General features: G+C 40.5%; 1 protein-coding gene across 1 annotated transcript in view; it reads left to right on the top strand.

Moving 5' to 3' along the window:
- CENPX (centromere protein X) overlaps positions 1 to 18,245 on the top strand; it is a 940,759-nt gene that overhangs the window by 445,359 nt on the left and 477,155 nt on the right. Inside the window, exon 3 of the mRNA XM_044068219.1 lies at positions 8,223 to 8,276. Within this exon, the coding sequence (XP_043924154.1) occupies positions 8,223 to 8,276 (54 nt within the window). The remainder of the gene's footprint in view (positions 1 to 8,222; positions 8,277 to 18,245) is intronic.

Here is an 18,245-nt window from a genome sequence, read left to right on the forward strand (position 1 = left end):
TGGGTGTTTTCGTATTTACACGACTGACTCCTCACTCCTCTAACTAAGCATTTCCTAGAACAGTCCAGGGACGGTTTGCTCCAAATTTGTCAATCTCCAGGCATTACAGTCAACATGTCCAAATCAAAGATGTTCATCGTGTTTCACTGTTGCAGTCATTACTCTTGGGTTATCCTGCTGGCAGACTACCCTCAGTCGGCCTGAATTCCAAAGTCCTGGTCCGCCAGGGGTATAAAAGATGCAGCCAATGCCATTTTCTTCAGTTTTCCTTGCCGCACGGTGCCCGAAGCAAAAGCAGTTCGCAAGTGCCGGTCGGCCGACTCCTGAGATTTTCAAATCCAAATTTCAGAATCTAAGTCTTCATTAAAGCTAAGTAACCAGTTGAGGAAACTTTTGTCTTGCTCCAGACTGATGTCAGAAAAAGTTAACAATTGTATTTCTTGTGGGAAGCAAATACCTCATAAGGATTTTCACTCTTACTGTATTCCTTGCCTAGGCCCTGACCACGACATTGCTAGATTTAACCAACGCACTATTAAGCGTCTGTTCGATTTTGCATTTCATTACTTTGGCGAAGGTTTAATTATGTAATGCCGCCAGAACAGCCGACGACCGGAGTTTACAAAAAATGCAAGGAAAAGGATAGGCATCCGCCGGTTCTCAGTGAGGCGCTTTCGCAGCCCCTGGTGCCTGCTACCTCAGAGCCACAGGCCGCTTCAGACTCCCACGTGGAGCCGACTGGGCCTCTGGATACTCAAGGTATTGGACACTCGGAAATCATTCCCTCAGATGGGGCCGGAGCCCCTGAGCAGGCATCGGCTTCTGAGGGTGTCTTCAGACCTACACAGTTATATGTTAAACCATCTTCAGCTTCAAAGACAAAGACTAAGGCAGCTCTAAAGACAAAGAAACAAGTACAGCATTCTCCTCCTCAGACTTCCATGCCCAAAAAACAGATGCTTAAAATAACTTTGATCAGGGGTTCCCGTCCCCCTCCTGATAAGAGACCTAGGCAAGAGACAGAATATGATTCTTCTGATCAGGTTTCTATTTCCTCTGATTCCTCTTCTGAACAGGGTTATTCTATTCCTCCCTATGAGGATTCTGATGCTGAAGAATCCATTCCTTCAGCCTCTCCTCCTGAGGATTATTCTTTTGGGGAAACCCTGCATACCATGAGGGAGCATTTCCACTGGGAGAGCCAAGATTACTCAGAATCTAAGAAAAGGCTCAGAGACTTTCTGCTTCTACCTCAGCACAGACCCCTTGCTATTCCACCTGTTCTAGACATTGTAGATGATGTATTTTCAGAGTCCGGCCTGTCCCCTGACTCTTTATCCCCTGCACCTGCTAAGCCAGACAGATACTACAGGGTCCCAGATTCTCATAAATTCCTATATAAAAACCCCGCTGCTGACCCAGAAACTATTTCTCAGGGTCCCAAAGGGGTCAAAGCTTCCACTGCAAAAAACCCTGTCCCCTCTGATAGGGATTCTAGGGCACTGGACAGATGGGGGAAAAATGTTTACACTTCTGCTACCTTGGCTGTAAGGGCTTTAAATTGTCAGTTTCATATGCTTAAATGTCAGCAATACTTAATGTCACTGCTTAAACAGAAAATGTTGGCAAATTCTGAATGTTCAGAGAACAAAGAAATGCAGGATTTATTGCATGCAGCTGAACAAGTGGGAAAGCATACTTTGCAATGTGGTTATGATTCACTGGAGGCCTCTTGCAGAGCTGCTGTTAACAGGTTCTGTTATTAGAAGGCATGCTTGGTTAAAGGAACAGAATCTGCCTGATCATGTTAAAGCAAAATTATTAGATGCTCCATTACAGCATGATACTTTGTGTGGTGCTAAAGCAGAAGAGGTGTTGAAGAAAATGGAGGAAAAAGCGAAATCCATGCAGACAGTTAAGGATTTTTTACAGGTACAGCCACCCAGATTTAGCAGGAACTGGCCTTCAAAATATTGGTCCTTTCCAGTGTCAGACAGGACACAAAGAGGCAGATACAGACGTCCCAGAGGCAGATCTCAGCCCCAAGGCTCATACAAGCCTAAACAATGGGGTGCTCCTACCTCCAAAAGCGGAGAAGACTAATCACAACCTTACAGGAAACAGTCCCAATGACTTTCCTCCGCCAGATCCAAGCACTTTTTATTTGGCAGCCCTTTTTCACCAAATTGGCAAATGATTACCCAAGACAAATGGGTCTTGAACATAGTGTCCCAGGGCTACAGATTCCATTTTCACACCCTTTCAAGGGCCAAAGGTATGCCAGACCTGCCACACAATCAATGGGCAGAGACACAAAAGCAAATTACAGTCCTCATGGACATGAGGGCCATTCAACAAGTACCACAACAAGAGCAGGGGCAAGGATTTTACTCGAGACCTTTCTTGGTGCCCAGAAAGGACAAAACCTGGAGACCAATACTGGACCTGTCTATACTAAACACGTTTCTGGAGGTTCCAAAATTCAAGATGTTGACTCTACAGCAGCTACTGCCCATGCTGGGCAAGAAGGCTTGGCTCGTAACTTTGGACCTAAAAGAGGCATACCTGCATGTCCCAATCAGACAATCTTGCAGAAGATACCTCAGATTCATAGCTGGCTCAATGCACTACCAATTCTCTGCACTGCCCTTTGGCTTATCTACTGCGCCTAGGGTCTTCACAAAATGCCTGGCACCAGTAATTGCATTTTGCAGACAAAGAGGAATTCAGATATATCCCTACTTGGACGACTGCCTTATTCAAGCAGAGAACAAAGACCTTCTTCTAAAGCATCTGGCGTTTGTAAAAAGATTACTAGTTTGCCTAGGGTACACAGTAAACGAAAAGAAATCAAAACTAGTACCCTCTCAAGAGATAATATTCCTGGGTGCTAGCTTAAATACAACTGCCCAGATGGCTTATCTCAAGCCAGACAAACAAAGGTGTCTGACTTCTTAGTTCAAAAAGTTGGCAACAAAGACCCAGTTATCTGCAAGGAAAATCCTGCAGGCCTTGGGCTTCATGGCATAATGCATTCTACTAATTCCATATGCCAGACTGCATATGAGGAAACTTCAATGGTATCTAAAAAGTGTTTGGACTCAGCATTGCCACAGCCTGGAGACAGTAATTACCCTCATTCCTTGCCCTCAACAGGAGTTTCAATGGTGGGCACAGGCCTGTCACCGCAACAAGGGTCTGCCATTCACTTTACCCACAGCCAGACGGACACTGACAATGGATGCATCAGATTATGCCTGGGGGGCCCATATGGCAGGAAAATGTATTCAGGGCACATGGCCTGCAAGCCAAATGCATCTTCATATCAATCAAAAAGAGATGCTAGCTGTTCAGAATGCCCTGACAGCTTTCAAGGATCTACTTCATCCAGGACAGCTACTGATAAAGATGGACAATACTACAGTCATGTGGTACATAAACAAGCAGGGAGGCACACATTCCTACCCCCTCTGCAGACAAGCAATAACCTTGTGGGACACAGCATTGACTTATCAAGTTCACCTGCAAGCACAATTCCTGCCAGGAAAAACAAATACTCTGGCAGACGAACTAAGCAGAAACCTCATGGATCCCCACGAGTGGATACTGGATCCACAAGTCTTCAGCATTATAACAAGGAAATGGGGATGCCCAGACATAGATCTATTTGCCTCCCCTCACAACTGCCAATTACAGAGATTTTGCACAAGGATTTATCACAAACAAGCATGGAGAGTGGACGCCCTATCCTTCAGCTGGAAAAACCTAACAGTATATGCCTTTCTTCCACTGCCTCTCCTTCCCAAGGTACTCCTAAAGGTCAGACAAGAAAAGCCAAAAATGATACTGATTGCACCAGACTGGCCACGCCAGCACTGGTACCCAATCCTAAAGAGCTTGTCTCAAGGTCCAGCATGGATATTGCCTCAAACTTCTCACTTGCTGACCCAACAAAACAATCAGATCATGCACAGCCAACTCAGGACCTTAAATCTGGCAGCATGGCAGATAATGTAGCCATTCAGTACACTCCTCTTTCAAAAGCTGTTATAGATGTTATCTTGGAGGCCAGGAGGCCCAGTACCAGAAAATCTTATGCAGACAAATGGAAGAGTTTCTGTGCTTGGAACCAGGAACAAGGCATTGACACATATGTACCAAATATTCCTCAGATTTTACAATACCTAACTGAGATGCTGGACAAAGGCCTTTCCTTTTCATCAATTAAGATTCATGCCTCTGCCATTTCAGCCCATTACAATACAGAACCACCTATCTTTTCTCATCCTTTAATAAGGCAGTACCTCAGAGGGGCCAAAAACATCAGGCCTCCAAGGAGAGCACCAATTCCAGCATGGGACCTCAATTATGTCTTGGAAAAACTCACACTGCCTCCTTTTGAGCCAACCTCAACAGCTGATATAAAATTATTATCCTGGAAAACAGCTCTTCTCCTAGCAATAACCTCTGCAAGACGAGTCTCGGAGTTACAAGCACTCATGGCTGTGGAACCTTTTATAATTTTTCATCCAGACAGGGTTTCTCTGAGGACAAACCCAACATTTATGCCTAAGGTGGTGTCTAGTGTGGCCCTCAACCAAACCATTCACTTGCCTACCTTTTATCCAAACCCACAGAACAAGGGTGAGAAAATTCTGCATTCTTTGGACATACACAGGCAGCTACGCTTCTACTTGGACAGAACTAAAGCTTTCAGAAAGACTGAGCAACTTTTAGTGTCATACGCTGTAGGATCACAAGGAAAGGCTATCTCAAAACAGACTGTTTCTAAATGGATAGGTCATTGCATCCGTTTCTGCTATTCTCAGCATGGCAAATCAGTGCCTAAGGGCATTAGGCCTCATTCTACCAGAGCAGCAGCCACTTCAGCAGCCTTCCTCAGAGGAGTACCAACCAAAGGCATGTTAGAGGCTGCAACTTGGAGTTCAGTGCACACTTTTACAAAGCACTACCACTTACCTCTTTACTCTAAATCCAGGGCAGGCTTTGCCACTGCAGTTCTGCAGGGCCTCATTGCCTCTTCTAATCCTATTTAGCTCAGCCACCCATCCTCAGCTTTGGGATTCAACCCAAGAGTAATGACTGCAACAGTGAAACACAATGAACATAGTACAGTTGTGTACCTATCATAAATGTAGATGTTCAAGTGTATTCACTGTTGCAGTCCAGGTTACCCTCCCACCGTCCCCCTTTTCTTTTGCTGAGGTTTATCTGTACTTCTCTATTCTATACAACCTTTGTGGTGTATTTGCTTGTAGATGAAGGAAATGTTTTTTTTACTGCATGTATGTTTATTGGCATAATTTATTTAGCCTACCCTTTTGGGGGCACCTGACATCTGGGGCAAGAAAAACTGAAGAAATTGGCATCGGCTGCATCTTTTATACCCCTGGCGCACTGACGTCAGGGAAGAGGTGACAGCAACCGATGCCGGACCAGGACTTTGGAATTCAGGCCGACTGAGGGTAGCCTGCCAGCAGGTTAACCCAAGAGTAATGACTGCAACAGTGAATACACTCGAACATCTACATTTATGGTACGTACACAACTGTACCAACTGTACTTTCCTACTAATTCAGAGCCTGGAGTTAATCGGTGCTCATCTGAATGCTAAAGGTCAGAATGCTTCCTTACCCCTGCATCATGTAGCCACAATCAAGTCCCAGGTTCAACAAATTCTTTCTCATCCTGCTCCTCCTGCCTGACTGATACTACAGTTTCTGGGTACCATGGTAGCATCTATAGTTTTAGTCCCCTTAACACGTTACTATATGTGTGTCCTGCAATCGGCTGTTAACTGTTTAGTGGTGTATTCTTCAACAGCATCTCTTCTATCCAGTTAGACTCACTCAGGTATGCAGAGACCATCTTCAGTGGTGGAAGCATTCGGACGAGATTCTCAGAGGTTGTCCCATTGTTCTATCTTTCCCTGTAGCTACAGTAACCACAGACTTCTCCCAGGGTGGTAAGGGCATTTTTGGGGGGAGGACAGTCCAAGATATGTGGTCCCTTCAAGAGGCTAATTTGCATATCAATGTCCAGAAGATGAGAGCAGTCCTTCTGGCTTTGCAGGTTTTTTGTTGATGTTCTCCCTCTAGGGACCATTGCGATTCAAACTGACATGTCTTTGGTCTGTTACATCAACAATCAAAGCAGAACTCTGTCTTACCAACTCTGTCAAGACGCTGTGAGAGTGTGGCAAAGGATGATCTCCTCCAACAGCTTTCTAGTGGCAATGTACTTCCTGGGGAAATCCGACAAACTCAGCAGATCTATTCTGATGCCTCACAAGTAGTCTCTTAATCAGTTGGTGGCAGAGGAAATTTTCTGTCCTTGGGGTCAACCTTGCTGCATTTTTTTTGCCTCTCTCCACAACAACAACCAACGCAGCAGGTACTTTACCCCAGTCTTCTCTCAGGGGGAGTCACAGAGAGATGCTCTAGTCCACATTTGGCCCTCCGGTGTCCTTTATACTTATCCCCCAATCCGTCTAATTTTCAAAACTTACAGAAAGCCAACCAGTTGAAGGTCTCTGTTATTCTCATTGCCCCCCTTCTGGCCTTGCCTGGTCTGGTTTCCCTTCCTTTGTTCTCATCTCTGTTATTTTCCTTGGATACTGGACCCCATTCCATAGCTTCTGTCACATCCCTTGGGGATAAAACATCCCAGTATTCAAGCCTTCAAATGAACTGCATTGGTTTCCCTAGTTCTGTTGATAGCTAGACAGCCTAGGCTGTCTTTCCTGGCTTGTGATATAATTTTGTCCTCACAGAAAGACTCCACTAAGAGAATTTACAAGAGCAAGTGGAAAAGATTTTCAATTTTTGTCCAGAAAATGACATTAATCCCTTTACTGCCCTTATTTCTTCAGTATTGGAGTTTTTAGCTTCTCTTTTTAAAGAAGGTACTCGTTTTTCCACAATCAAAGTACGATTGGCAGCCATACCAACTTTCACTCAGGAGATAATACTTCTTGCCTCCCTACTTCCACGTTATGTATGGCTTTTCTAAATGATACCTACCTGCTCATATCCCCAGTGAAAGATCTGTCACCTCCTATTGAATTGACAGTAGTACTGCAAGGCTTAACTCAGCACCCCTTTGAACCTTCATCAAAAACTGATATAAAATTCCTGTCTTGGAAACAGCCTTTTTAGTTTCCATTACTTCTGCTAGAAGGATTTCCAAACTCCAGGCTCTTTCATCAAAAGCTCTTTACATTGTTTTTTATAAAAATAGCGTTACCTTATGAACAAATCCTTCCTTTCTACTAAAAGTGGCTTCTGAATCAAATATAAATCAAACCATTCATTTACCAGTCTTCTTTTCAAAATTTTCAAAAAAGGGTGAATACATGCTACATCTGTTAGATGTACATAGACAATTACATTTCTACTTACACAGAACAGAAAAGTTCATAAAAACAGACGTCTGTTTTTCATCCACTTGGCTGGTTTCTTCAATTTCTAAAGTTAAATTGGCCAAATGGAAAACTAATTGCATTTCCTGGATTTATTCTCAACAAGACCTCTCCTTACCAAAACCCCCTAAGGCCCATTCAACTTGATCCATGTCATGTGCCTTCTGGTCTAGAACTTCCATTGATGATATTTGTGCAGCAGACACCTGGTTTAATTAACATACCTTTATTGCTCATTACAAATTGGACATAATTTCCAGAAACAGAGCTGCTTTCAGTTCAGCAGTTCTCCGGAGTACCCTTCCTTGAGGGCTACCCAAGATTTACATAGCTGGGGACTCTGTCCCATACGTTGAAGAATAAAAAGGAAAGCATCAGATGTTAAACTTTATATACTCACCTTAACTATACATTTGTGTTGTCCATTTTCATTCTTCCTAAACTCTCCTTCCCCTTCCTGTCATCTTCTGGAGTGACCTGATGGACCTTTGGAACCTGTAGCTCCAGGTTTCAACCCTGCTTTAATTGTCTTTTTTCTTTTTCTGTTATATACTGAAACATTTATGACAGCAAACTTGATCTGAGGTATTGAGGATGGACTAGGGTATTATGGGTAGAGGGAGGAGCTCAAGAGTTGGATCCAAAGTCTGTAGCATGTGGCCAAGTCGGATCCATGACCCTCATTCTGAATAAGAATGGAAATGGGCAACACAGATGACTAGTTATGGTGAATACATAACTTTAATATACCAATTTTCTTTTCTTTTCCACCGTTCTTTAGTGTCTGGAGATGCTGTACTTGCTATGAGGGAGCTGCTGAGAGTTTTCGTTACAGGTAAGGTGACATTCCAGAATATGCTGAAATTATACTGGCTGGTTTTCACAGAGATTTTCTGCCAAGCTGCTAAGTTTTGTCTGTCGACAAACCATGCGACAAGATGGTTTTGATCCTAATAAGGGGCATCATTATGTGAGCAACAACCGATTAAGCAATAATCCTTGACTGGATGTTGGTATCCAGGAGTTATAAACCTTTTGCAGTTGCAAGCGAGGTCGCTTGGTAAATGCTTTAGGACAAGAGCTGCTGTTTCTTTTCACTCCTTGCTGTCAACTCTTCAATATTTTTCTTTCTGTGTTTGGAAATGGCCCTGCTGAATCGGTTCTCTTGTAGTGGCATGTGGCGTGCACTCTACTTAGCACGCTTCATCATGTGTAGATGAGAATAGTGTTTTTAAAGTTTATACAGGTTTAAGCTCTTAATTGCTATATGTGCACAGGCGTAAAAATGTTATGTTCACCATTAATTTATAACAAACTTGCTACTACTTCGTGTACAGATTAATTTTTATTGGCTTCTTAGGGCTGTGTTAATGCTGTCTTGCAGGAGAGCACATGTTCTTGAAGTTCATTTGCATCGTGCCACCACATGTACTGGAACAGGAAGTATTTTGGTTTTGTTTAAAGTATTTTATACTGCTCAGACTCGTAGGAAGTTCACTTCCAAGTGCGGTTTTATGCTGAGCAGCACTTAGTAGTCTATTGTATTACTGTAACGTTTTAATTTATTGCCTCCTGTAAAATAGTTTTCAAGTTTGCAGAGATTTTCTTCCTTCTTACCTTTTTAGTTTATCTAACAACATGATTGAAACTTTGCAACAGAAGACACATGAACTGTGGTTTTCTAGGTCTTTGCATTGGAACCATATACTGATAGTACATTTTTGTTTATTGTGGATACAGTACCACTTTTCAGAGCGTCTCGCTTTCCAAGGTGCATAGATCTGCCATGGAAGTCTGGAGAGTTGTATGGTCTTTAGGTTGAAGCGCAGTTGTGTGTCTGGCATAACACCTAACATGAGTTTGATTTCCAAAGTACATACTTTTTTAATGTGAGACTGAGGATCTGCTTAACATTTTAGTGCTTCGGGAGAGGAGTTAGAATGACTTTGTTTATGAATGTAGAGAAGCATTTTTGTGGGGAAAGATGTCACTTTCTGTGCTCCAAAACTCAAGTGCTTCCATTTGTGCTTTGTTGTTACACAACATGCCATAGCTGTTTTTATTTCAATGAGGAATTAACTTTTTTGTGCTCTGTATTTTTATGAGGTTCAGTCTCATAAAACAGACGTCAGAAGTAGTGGTACTGCCATGTCCTTTCAGTCTGTGAATACGTTATGGCAACTTATGCAGTTCTGTCTGTTGGTAAATGTATGTTGTCCTTAAATCCTAAAAGATTTCCATGCTTTCATCCAGGTGGCTGATAATTCCAATGCTTCCCTTTAAAGGATCTGCTTTACTAGCAAGAACTAGTTGACATTTGGATGCACTGAATGGGGTTGCTTCAAAGAAAATGCAGAGCTTGGTACAGGATTAGTGATCAGTTTGTGTGTGACCCAAATAGATGCCTGAAAATTATTTTTTTTTCAATAGAAGGAGAATCAGAAACTGAACATAAATGCCATTGAGCAACATGTATATGGCAGATAGTGAGTCAGAGGCTTGCTTCATTATATATTTGATGATTGGATCAACCCACTATCAAGGTAATCATAGTACACCTGTTTTCAGCTGTAGAGAGTACTATAGAAGTATATGCAAGACATTTTGCAGAGAACCCTACACTAGTTTGTAGCATGTATGCAGTATAGAGTACAGTATTAGGCTTGATTATGTGAGTATGTTATACAGTGATAGAAAATTCCCCAGTAGTACAGGAGCAGCATTGCTTTAGAAAATCTCAGGTTAAGTAAGAGTGTAATGAAAATTGATACATAGTAGTCTATAATAGTGTGATATGTGTATATAAAAAGGGAGAGGGAGGAATGCATTTTTTTTTTCATTTTCATTTAGGGAATTCAAATTAGAATGTATATATGTGCATAGGTCCTGGAAGGCTGCTGGTATTGATGCATGATCAGGATTGAGATCAGGAGGAAATTGAGAATAATTTGTACATACTGAGGAATAGGTCCGTGGGATGAAGTTTACTTAACAGTAACCCATCAAAATGTGACGCTGGATTGTAGGGGCTGTTTTTGCTTTACACTAGAATTAGTACCCCTGTTTGAGGTAGATTTGAATTCTCATGAATTCCATCAGTCAATTTTTCATTCAGAAAGTATTGTTACATAAGTACAGTAGGTTATACCTTTTAACATTTGCAGCAGCTTTATTCTGAAAAGTCATACCATCACTGTACATAAGTGATTAATAGGGCCTTCAGAATGAAAAATTGATCAGTGGAATTTGAAACTCAATAAAATAAGTAATATGTGTCTGTGGAACTATAAGGGAAGTAAGTGCGATACTATTATTTTTATCTTAATCGGGACATCTAAGTAGCATCTCTTGTTAAGAACGTCTTTGTTAAGAGTTCTTTTAGTAATGTGACATTGGATGCTTACATCTTTTAAAAGACAGGATTGCATAGAGCAAATAAAAAATGTACTAGATATGAACAGTGGATTTGTATGTCTACAGCAATAGATATAACAGTGGCCAAGGAGAGAGAGTATAGTACAACTGGAAGATCTTGTTTATCGGTAGTACCGTTTACTAAAGAAAGAGCGTGCCCAGCCAAAAACAACTGCAAAGTCAAAAAGGCTGATGGTCAATGAAAGTCGGAGAAACTATGCTTTAGCGTACAAAACCTTTAATTCACGCCTTTGTCAGTAAGACTTCATCAGAAAAAATTCATACAAGCAAACAACACCCTTATATACCCCACAGTTAATTAACAGTTATTCACTTAATTAAAATATGATTCCCCAATACATTAACCCATCAAATACGGCAATATATATATATATATATATATATATATATATATATATATATATATATATACACATACATATATATATATATATATATATATATATATATATATATATATATATGTATATATATATATATATATATATATATATATATATATATATATATATATATAGAGAGAAACACACAAATAGCCCCTCGATATATACAAAAACTCTTCGTAGTGTCCCAGGAACAAATGCAGCAAGCAAACGACAACAGTTGAGAACGTAAGATTAAATAACTGCTTCACAAAGCTTCGTAGTCAAAAGTTTAAATAATCCAACGAATTTAATTTAGAAAATACATACATATATATATATATAAGCCTAAACAATCACAAATTAAACACCTTTAATGAATAAAAACAATCCAATCACTAAAGTACAATACATTTAAAATAATCTTATATCATTTGATGACCTTCAGTTTCCTATTTTTAGGAAAACATTTGATATTGATACTATTGTTGAGCCAAGGTTTATTGTCTACCTCCAATCTCACCTGCCAAACTGTCTCCCTTTGTTCTAATAAGTTTTGTAATCACCTCCCCTCAGGTCACCATGCACTACTTCTAATACAGAAAATAAAAAAAAATTAAAATGAACACATTCAAGGCCAATATATTCAGGCCAGCTGGATGACTACCCAAGACAATGATGTTAATATTGAATTTCAATTCGTTACTGACTTATTTTTAGCTAGAGATTATGATATTGGCTATTTAATATCAGCGAAAGAAGAGGTCTTGATTAAAAGAAATGAGGTTTACCCACCCATCCTTGAAAATCCTTAGTAAACAACCAGTCCTTACTGAAAGATTTGCAGGTTAAACACCCAGCTATGTTCAGTATGAACATGACCACAGATTGTCCACTTATTAGGGATATAGTTCATAACAACTGGAGAATTCTGGAAGGGAACAAAGAATTCATGGAAGTTATAGGGAGTAAGCCAGGTTTTGTTTATCGAAACACCTATAATATTAAAAAATTGTTGGAACGAGATGACACCCTAGTGGCAGGAGTGTGCAGTTAGAACTTGTCTGATCGAAGACTGCTAAAACGGGGCTCAGATTTTAGCTTTTTATTGGTTAACTGGTAATTTGTTTAAATCAGTTTGCTCGTTTGCTACTGTTATATATATATGTATGTATATATATATATATATATATATATAAAAAAATATATATATATATATATATATATATATATATATATATATATATATATATATATATATATATATATATATCTATATATATATATATATATATATATATATATATATATATATATATATATATATATATATATATATATATATATATATATATATATATATATATATATATATATATATATATATATATATATATATATATATATATATATATATATATATACATAGATATATATATATATAGATATATATATATATATATATATATAGATATATATGTATACACACACACACACACACACACACACACACACACACACACACACACACACTTTATGCATCACCGCTTAGCTAGGGTTAAACTACTCCCAGTGCCATAAATTCTGCTCTTCAAATTTTCCCTTAGAAGTAGCCAGTTCTTTAGTTTTAGTACTCAAATCTGTTTCTTTAAGCTCAGCACTTGTTCAGAACTCATTGTAAGCACTAAATAAGCTACAAATTACTACAGCACTCTACTTTCCTCACTTGTCTAGAAGAAAACAGTTTTTAGTACTTAATAAATAAGCACCTATCCAGGCATGTCCAAGGGTCAGTTCCCGGTGTTTTCTCCTGTCTACCTGATGAATCTGGGCATCTTGGGGCAATACAGCAATTGCCTCAAGTACACAGACAACCCTCTCCTCCTACCACCCAACACTACAACCTGTGAGAGATGCACTTATATAGCCAAACTGGAAGCAAAGCTCTCTTCACCCAAGACTGGTCTAGACAGTCAATAGGAGAAGGTAAACACTTGCACCGCACCACACTCATCACATAGTCCCTCAAAACCTACACCACCAAAACACACACACAGAAACACAAACCACACACATACATTCACGGAGGCTCTCAATAAAAATCTGCCCAAGCAACAGAGACCTCCAAAGCAGAAATGCAAGCATCCTCCACCCCCAACACAACCCAAATGGCACATAGCCCACAAACTCAGTGTGCCACTCAACGACAGCCCATAAGGCACAACAACGTACCCAACACTCTAGTCATAGGTGACTCTATAGTCAGGCACACTGATGTTCCACTCACCAGACTAAACAAGGAGAAAGTTACTGTCAGCTGCCTGTTGGGTGCCAGGATCCGCCACATAACGCACATGCTCAGTTCACTCAACAAGTACAAATAAGACTCTCTCATTGTCCGTGTTGGTGTGAATGACCTGAGACGTACCTTCCTGGACTACATGAAAAGAGACATGGAGGAGCTCTCCTATCTTGTAGCCCAGGCAGGTATGACCCTAGCCCTGAGTAGCATCCTGCCATTACCCAGAATGATACCACAGTACAAGGACAAAATGATTGACTTCAACAACTGACTAAGCTTCTGGTGTCATTCTAAGTGGATCCAGTATCTCTTTGCCTGGGATGACATAATCGACAGACCACGATACTTTGCCAGAGATGGCCTGCACCTGTCGCCCTTGGGATTCCGGTTACTGGTTAAGGCTCTCGACAGACCACGATACTTTGCCAGAGATGGCCTGCACCTGTCGCACTTGGGATTCCGGTTACTGGTTAAGGCTCTTGCCACCCCTATAGTGCCTTTTTTAGGCAAGGTTCAAATGACAAATTCACTACTGTAACAGGTACAAGCAAGCAAAATCCGAGGGTAATGCTACGGTAATGCTACTCAGTGCTAGAAGTCTAAACACCGACATCTGTGCAGTGACAGAGACCTGGTTCAAGGCTCCAGAGAGCACCCGTGCATTACCTGGCTATAATTCATACCACACCTTTTGGCCACCTAACCTGGATCGAAACACTAAAGCTGGAGGCGTGTCCATATTCATTAAGGATACCCACACCTCCAGGCTAGTTGCTCAACATAATGCATCCGAGATTATCCAAGTGCAACTAACTCTGGGCAAGACCGCAATCAAAATTGTAGTTTGCTACAGATCCCCCACCAAGCCCCAGGATTCCCACTCCTCATTTCTTGATGCACTAGAAAATATTAGGGTACAACCTAACACCCTAATAATGGGAAATTTCAACTACCCCACCATTAACTGGGGAAACTACTCATGTACCAACTCTTTTGCTCAACATTTTCTGGAATTCATAAATTCCAGTGCCTTGGATCAACTTATCCACACCCCCACCAGCGGCAGCAATATTCTAGACCTGGTCATTACCAACATGGGAGACCGGTGTTTCACACCCGAGGTCAATTCTTCGTTGGTCAGATCCGACCACAAGCTAATCACCCTAGACATCCACATTCTGCCCCCACCCCCATTAGGGAAACCACCATAAAAAATTTCTCCAAAGCCAACTTCACACTTCTTAAGACAGAAGTGGCAAACTTCATGACAGCCATGCAGATAGACAATAGAGGTACGACTGCTGAATCCTACACAAATGCACTTTTGTAAGCACTTACACGAATGCATGGATCGTGCTATCCCTAAAAGAACCAAGATGCTATCCTCAAAAAAAAAAAAAAAAAAAAAAAAAGGGAAGACAATCTGGTGGTCTCCTGCAATAAACAAACTCTACAACAGAAGAAAGAAACTGTTGCAAAAAAGAGTAAAATCCCATGAGTGGAGGAACGCCCTGGTCAGCCTTAGTAAGAAGCTGAGATCGCTCATAAAATCCTCCAAAGCTAGTTACGAAAACAAAATTGCCACTGATTCTAAGGACAACCACAAAGCATTCTATAGCTGTGACAAGAATCTCAATGGCAACACTCATATCTGCTCTGAGTTACAGCACAATGGCACTAAATATACAGAACCAACAGATATTGCCAACATAGGTTCAGTGCTAACTTTACCCCCCCCCCCCCTAAAGGGCCCATCTCTATACCGGAAGAATGAAAAGTTCCTGTAATCATGGCTGCACAGGTAAAAAACACACTCTCCAAAGCCAAGAACACAGCATCCATGGGACTTGACAACATCCCAGGCCACGTTCTACACGAACTACAGAATGAACTGGCACCCCACCTAAGTACCATGTTCAATCATAGCCTCACCTCAGGCTTTGTGCCCACTGAATGGCGCACAGTGAAGGTTATCCCACTCCACAAAGGCGGAGTCACCACGGACCCCGGCAACTACTGCCCCATTAGCCTGATGAGCCTGGTCTGCAAGGCCATGGAACGTATCATCATTGAGCTTATAAACAAAGACATTGGTAATCTCCAAACTCTAGGCCTCACCCAGTTCAGGTTTGTAAAAGGCAGATCATGTCTCTTAAACCTGATAGACTTCTTTGAAGCAGACACCAAAGTTGTTGACGAGGGTAAGGTGGTTCAAACAGTCTGTCTAGATCTCGCCAAGACTTTTGACACCATCCCCACTCTGGAATTATAGATAAACTCACTAAACTAGGTATAAATCCCTATGTCACAAGATGGGTTGCCAACTTGCTCACTGACAGAACTCACAGTGTGAAAGTAGCAGACTCCAAATCCAACTTCAGACCAGTGACAAGTGGAGTTACCACAGGGTTCAGTCCTGGGTCCTCTCCTGTTAGCCTGTATTTCAGAGAAGTAGATACCAAACACAGAATGTCTTTGGCTAACAAAGTTCACAGATGACTGCAAAGTAGGAGCCATAATCGAAACTCCTAACGATGTGGACATTCTACAAAAGGTCCTCACTGAGACAGTTGCCTGGTGTCAAAGCCATGGCCTCAAGCTCAATGCCAAAAAGTGCATTGTCATCCCCTTTGGTAAACATAGGCGGTAGTCTGCTTAACACCGAATGTGTGATAAAAGACAACAGTACCAGGAGTACTACTCACAGCTGAAGATGCTCTCACCAAACAAGAAAAACGTGGTTGTAAAAATGTAAGAGCAATCACCACGAAGGTATCAGCAAAACACAAAATGCAGCTGGTCCCAAATGAAGTCCAATGGCAGTCGTTTAAGATGGTAGCAAAAACGTTTATTCAAAAACAGAAAATGAGCCAAGCTATGCTTCTTCAGATATTAATTCAGAGTAAAATATCAGATGCATATATACAGCTTTTTGGCGGGCTCATTAGATATGCATATTGCAACTAACCAACTAAACAATTAGTAGTCATAGAAACAAAAAACAGAGAACACAATTTAAAAAATACGTCAGATAAAGCTGTTCATAAAACTATATATACAATACTAAAATCATGGATCGTACCAGCGATCATGTCAAACAACACTAATGATCTAAACAATAACGCCAAAAGATCTTGGACCATCAAGTTTCCATTTAGATTATCTGTGATATATAGACATTCATTCTTGTCAAACATGGCAACCGTTACATTATCAGCCATAACAAAACAAAACAAACCACTACTCACTGGCATGAGTTCATCGCGAGTGAATGTTTCATAAGTCACACTAAAATGTCCATGGCCGAGTTATGTTCACAAACAGCACGATAGTGCAACATACTATTGTATCATTGAAATCCTTCTGGGTCTAAAATCATGGGCATATCTGTATATTGGTTTTGCATTGTATAAAAGATGTGCAAACCCACGTAGCTGTACGGAAGATCACGTGCTTACGTGTGCCTATAGGGCATCATGAAAAAAGCAAAGCGATCTTCTGGGTCCTAATGCCTAAAGCTTACAGTTCAAAACAAACATTAAACATTAATTATTAACTATTAATCAATGTTGTTTAAAGCTTCACAATTTCAATCGACAAGGCATTAGTTCATAAGACATAGCGAACTAAACACCCCCCCATCTCTGAATGTTTAAAAGTCATTAAATTAAGTAGCATCACTCGTAAAAGTGATGAAAAGTGTGTGGGGTATAGAAAATATATGTGTATAGAACAACCTATATAATGTATAAAGGAATGTAGAGTAGTAGTAACCAACTCTACATATTAGCAAGTGGATTACAAAATATCTCAGAGTATCAAATGTAACACTTGCTCATATGGATGTATTGAATAGCCAAACATGTATTCTGTTACTGAAGGTGTATCCAACCGAATCAGGCAAAAGACTATACAAAATTGTACATGCTATAAAAAATCAAAATGTGTGCATCAAAACTCAAGCCCTCTTGGTACACTATAAGCGACATGTGATGGAAAATATATGAGAACCAACATATATAAAAGATGTTACCATGTGTAGGAAGTCAAGGTACTGAATCGTAAAACTAGAAAACACCTGAACACCCCTTGTGGATGAGGGGCTATATTCGTGCTGTGATACTAGCTGTAGTGTCGATAAGTATAGGACACACAATATATATGCTGCAACAATGGAAATGTCAGATACAGTTAAAGAAGCCATCAAAACATGGCTAAGGAATGAAACAATGCTATACAGGCATATAGAAGGTGAAACCATCATGATTAAACAGTTGAATAACACTGTGTATTAAGAAACCAAGTAGAGAACACCATTCAACACATGGCCCGGTGTTCCCTTGCATAATTCTATCTGCGTTCAAGTAATATAGGTTTTAAAGGTACGGAACTATTCAAGCCCGGTGGAAGGTGCGCTGCTAACTTTAATATCCAGTGTAGCTCAGCTTTAGCCAACATGTGATCAGTATTGCCTCCCCTTGCAGTAGGTCTGATGACCTGTAGGACCCTAAAAGTAAAGCAATGGGAAAGGTTGTCCTGTATATGTCTAGCTAGTGCGTTGGTCTCCTCTTGTCTCCTAATTTCGTAAAGGTGATCATAAATACGATCACGCAATCTTCTTTTGGTTAAACCTATGTAAAAGGCTGAGCAAGAAGAGCAGGTAGCCAAATAAATGACGTTCTTAGTATTGCAGTCCGCATAAAAT

This window comes from Protopterus annectens, chromosome 4.part0 (genome assembly GCF_019279795.1).
Source record: "Protopterus annectens isolate FY-2018-M chromosome 4.part0, PAN1.0, whole genome shotgun sequence".
Classification (NCBI taxonomy): Eukaryota; Metazoa; Chordata; order Ceratodontiformes; family Protopteridae; genus Protopterus; species Protopterus annectens.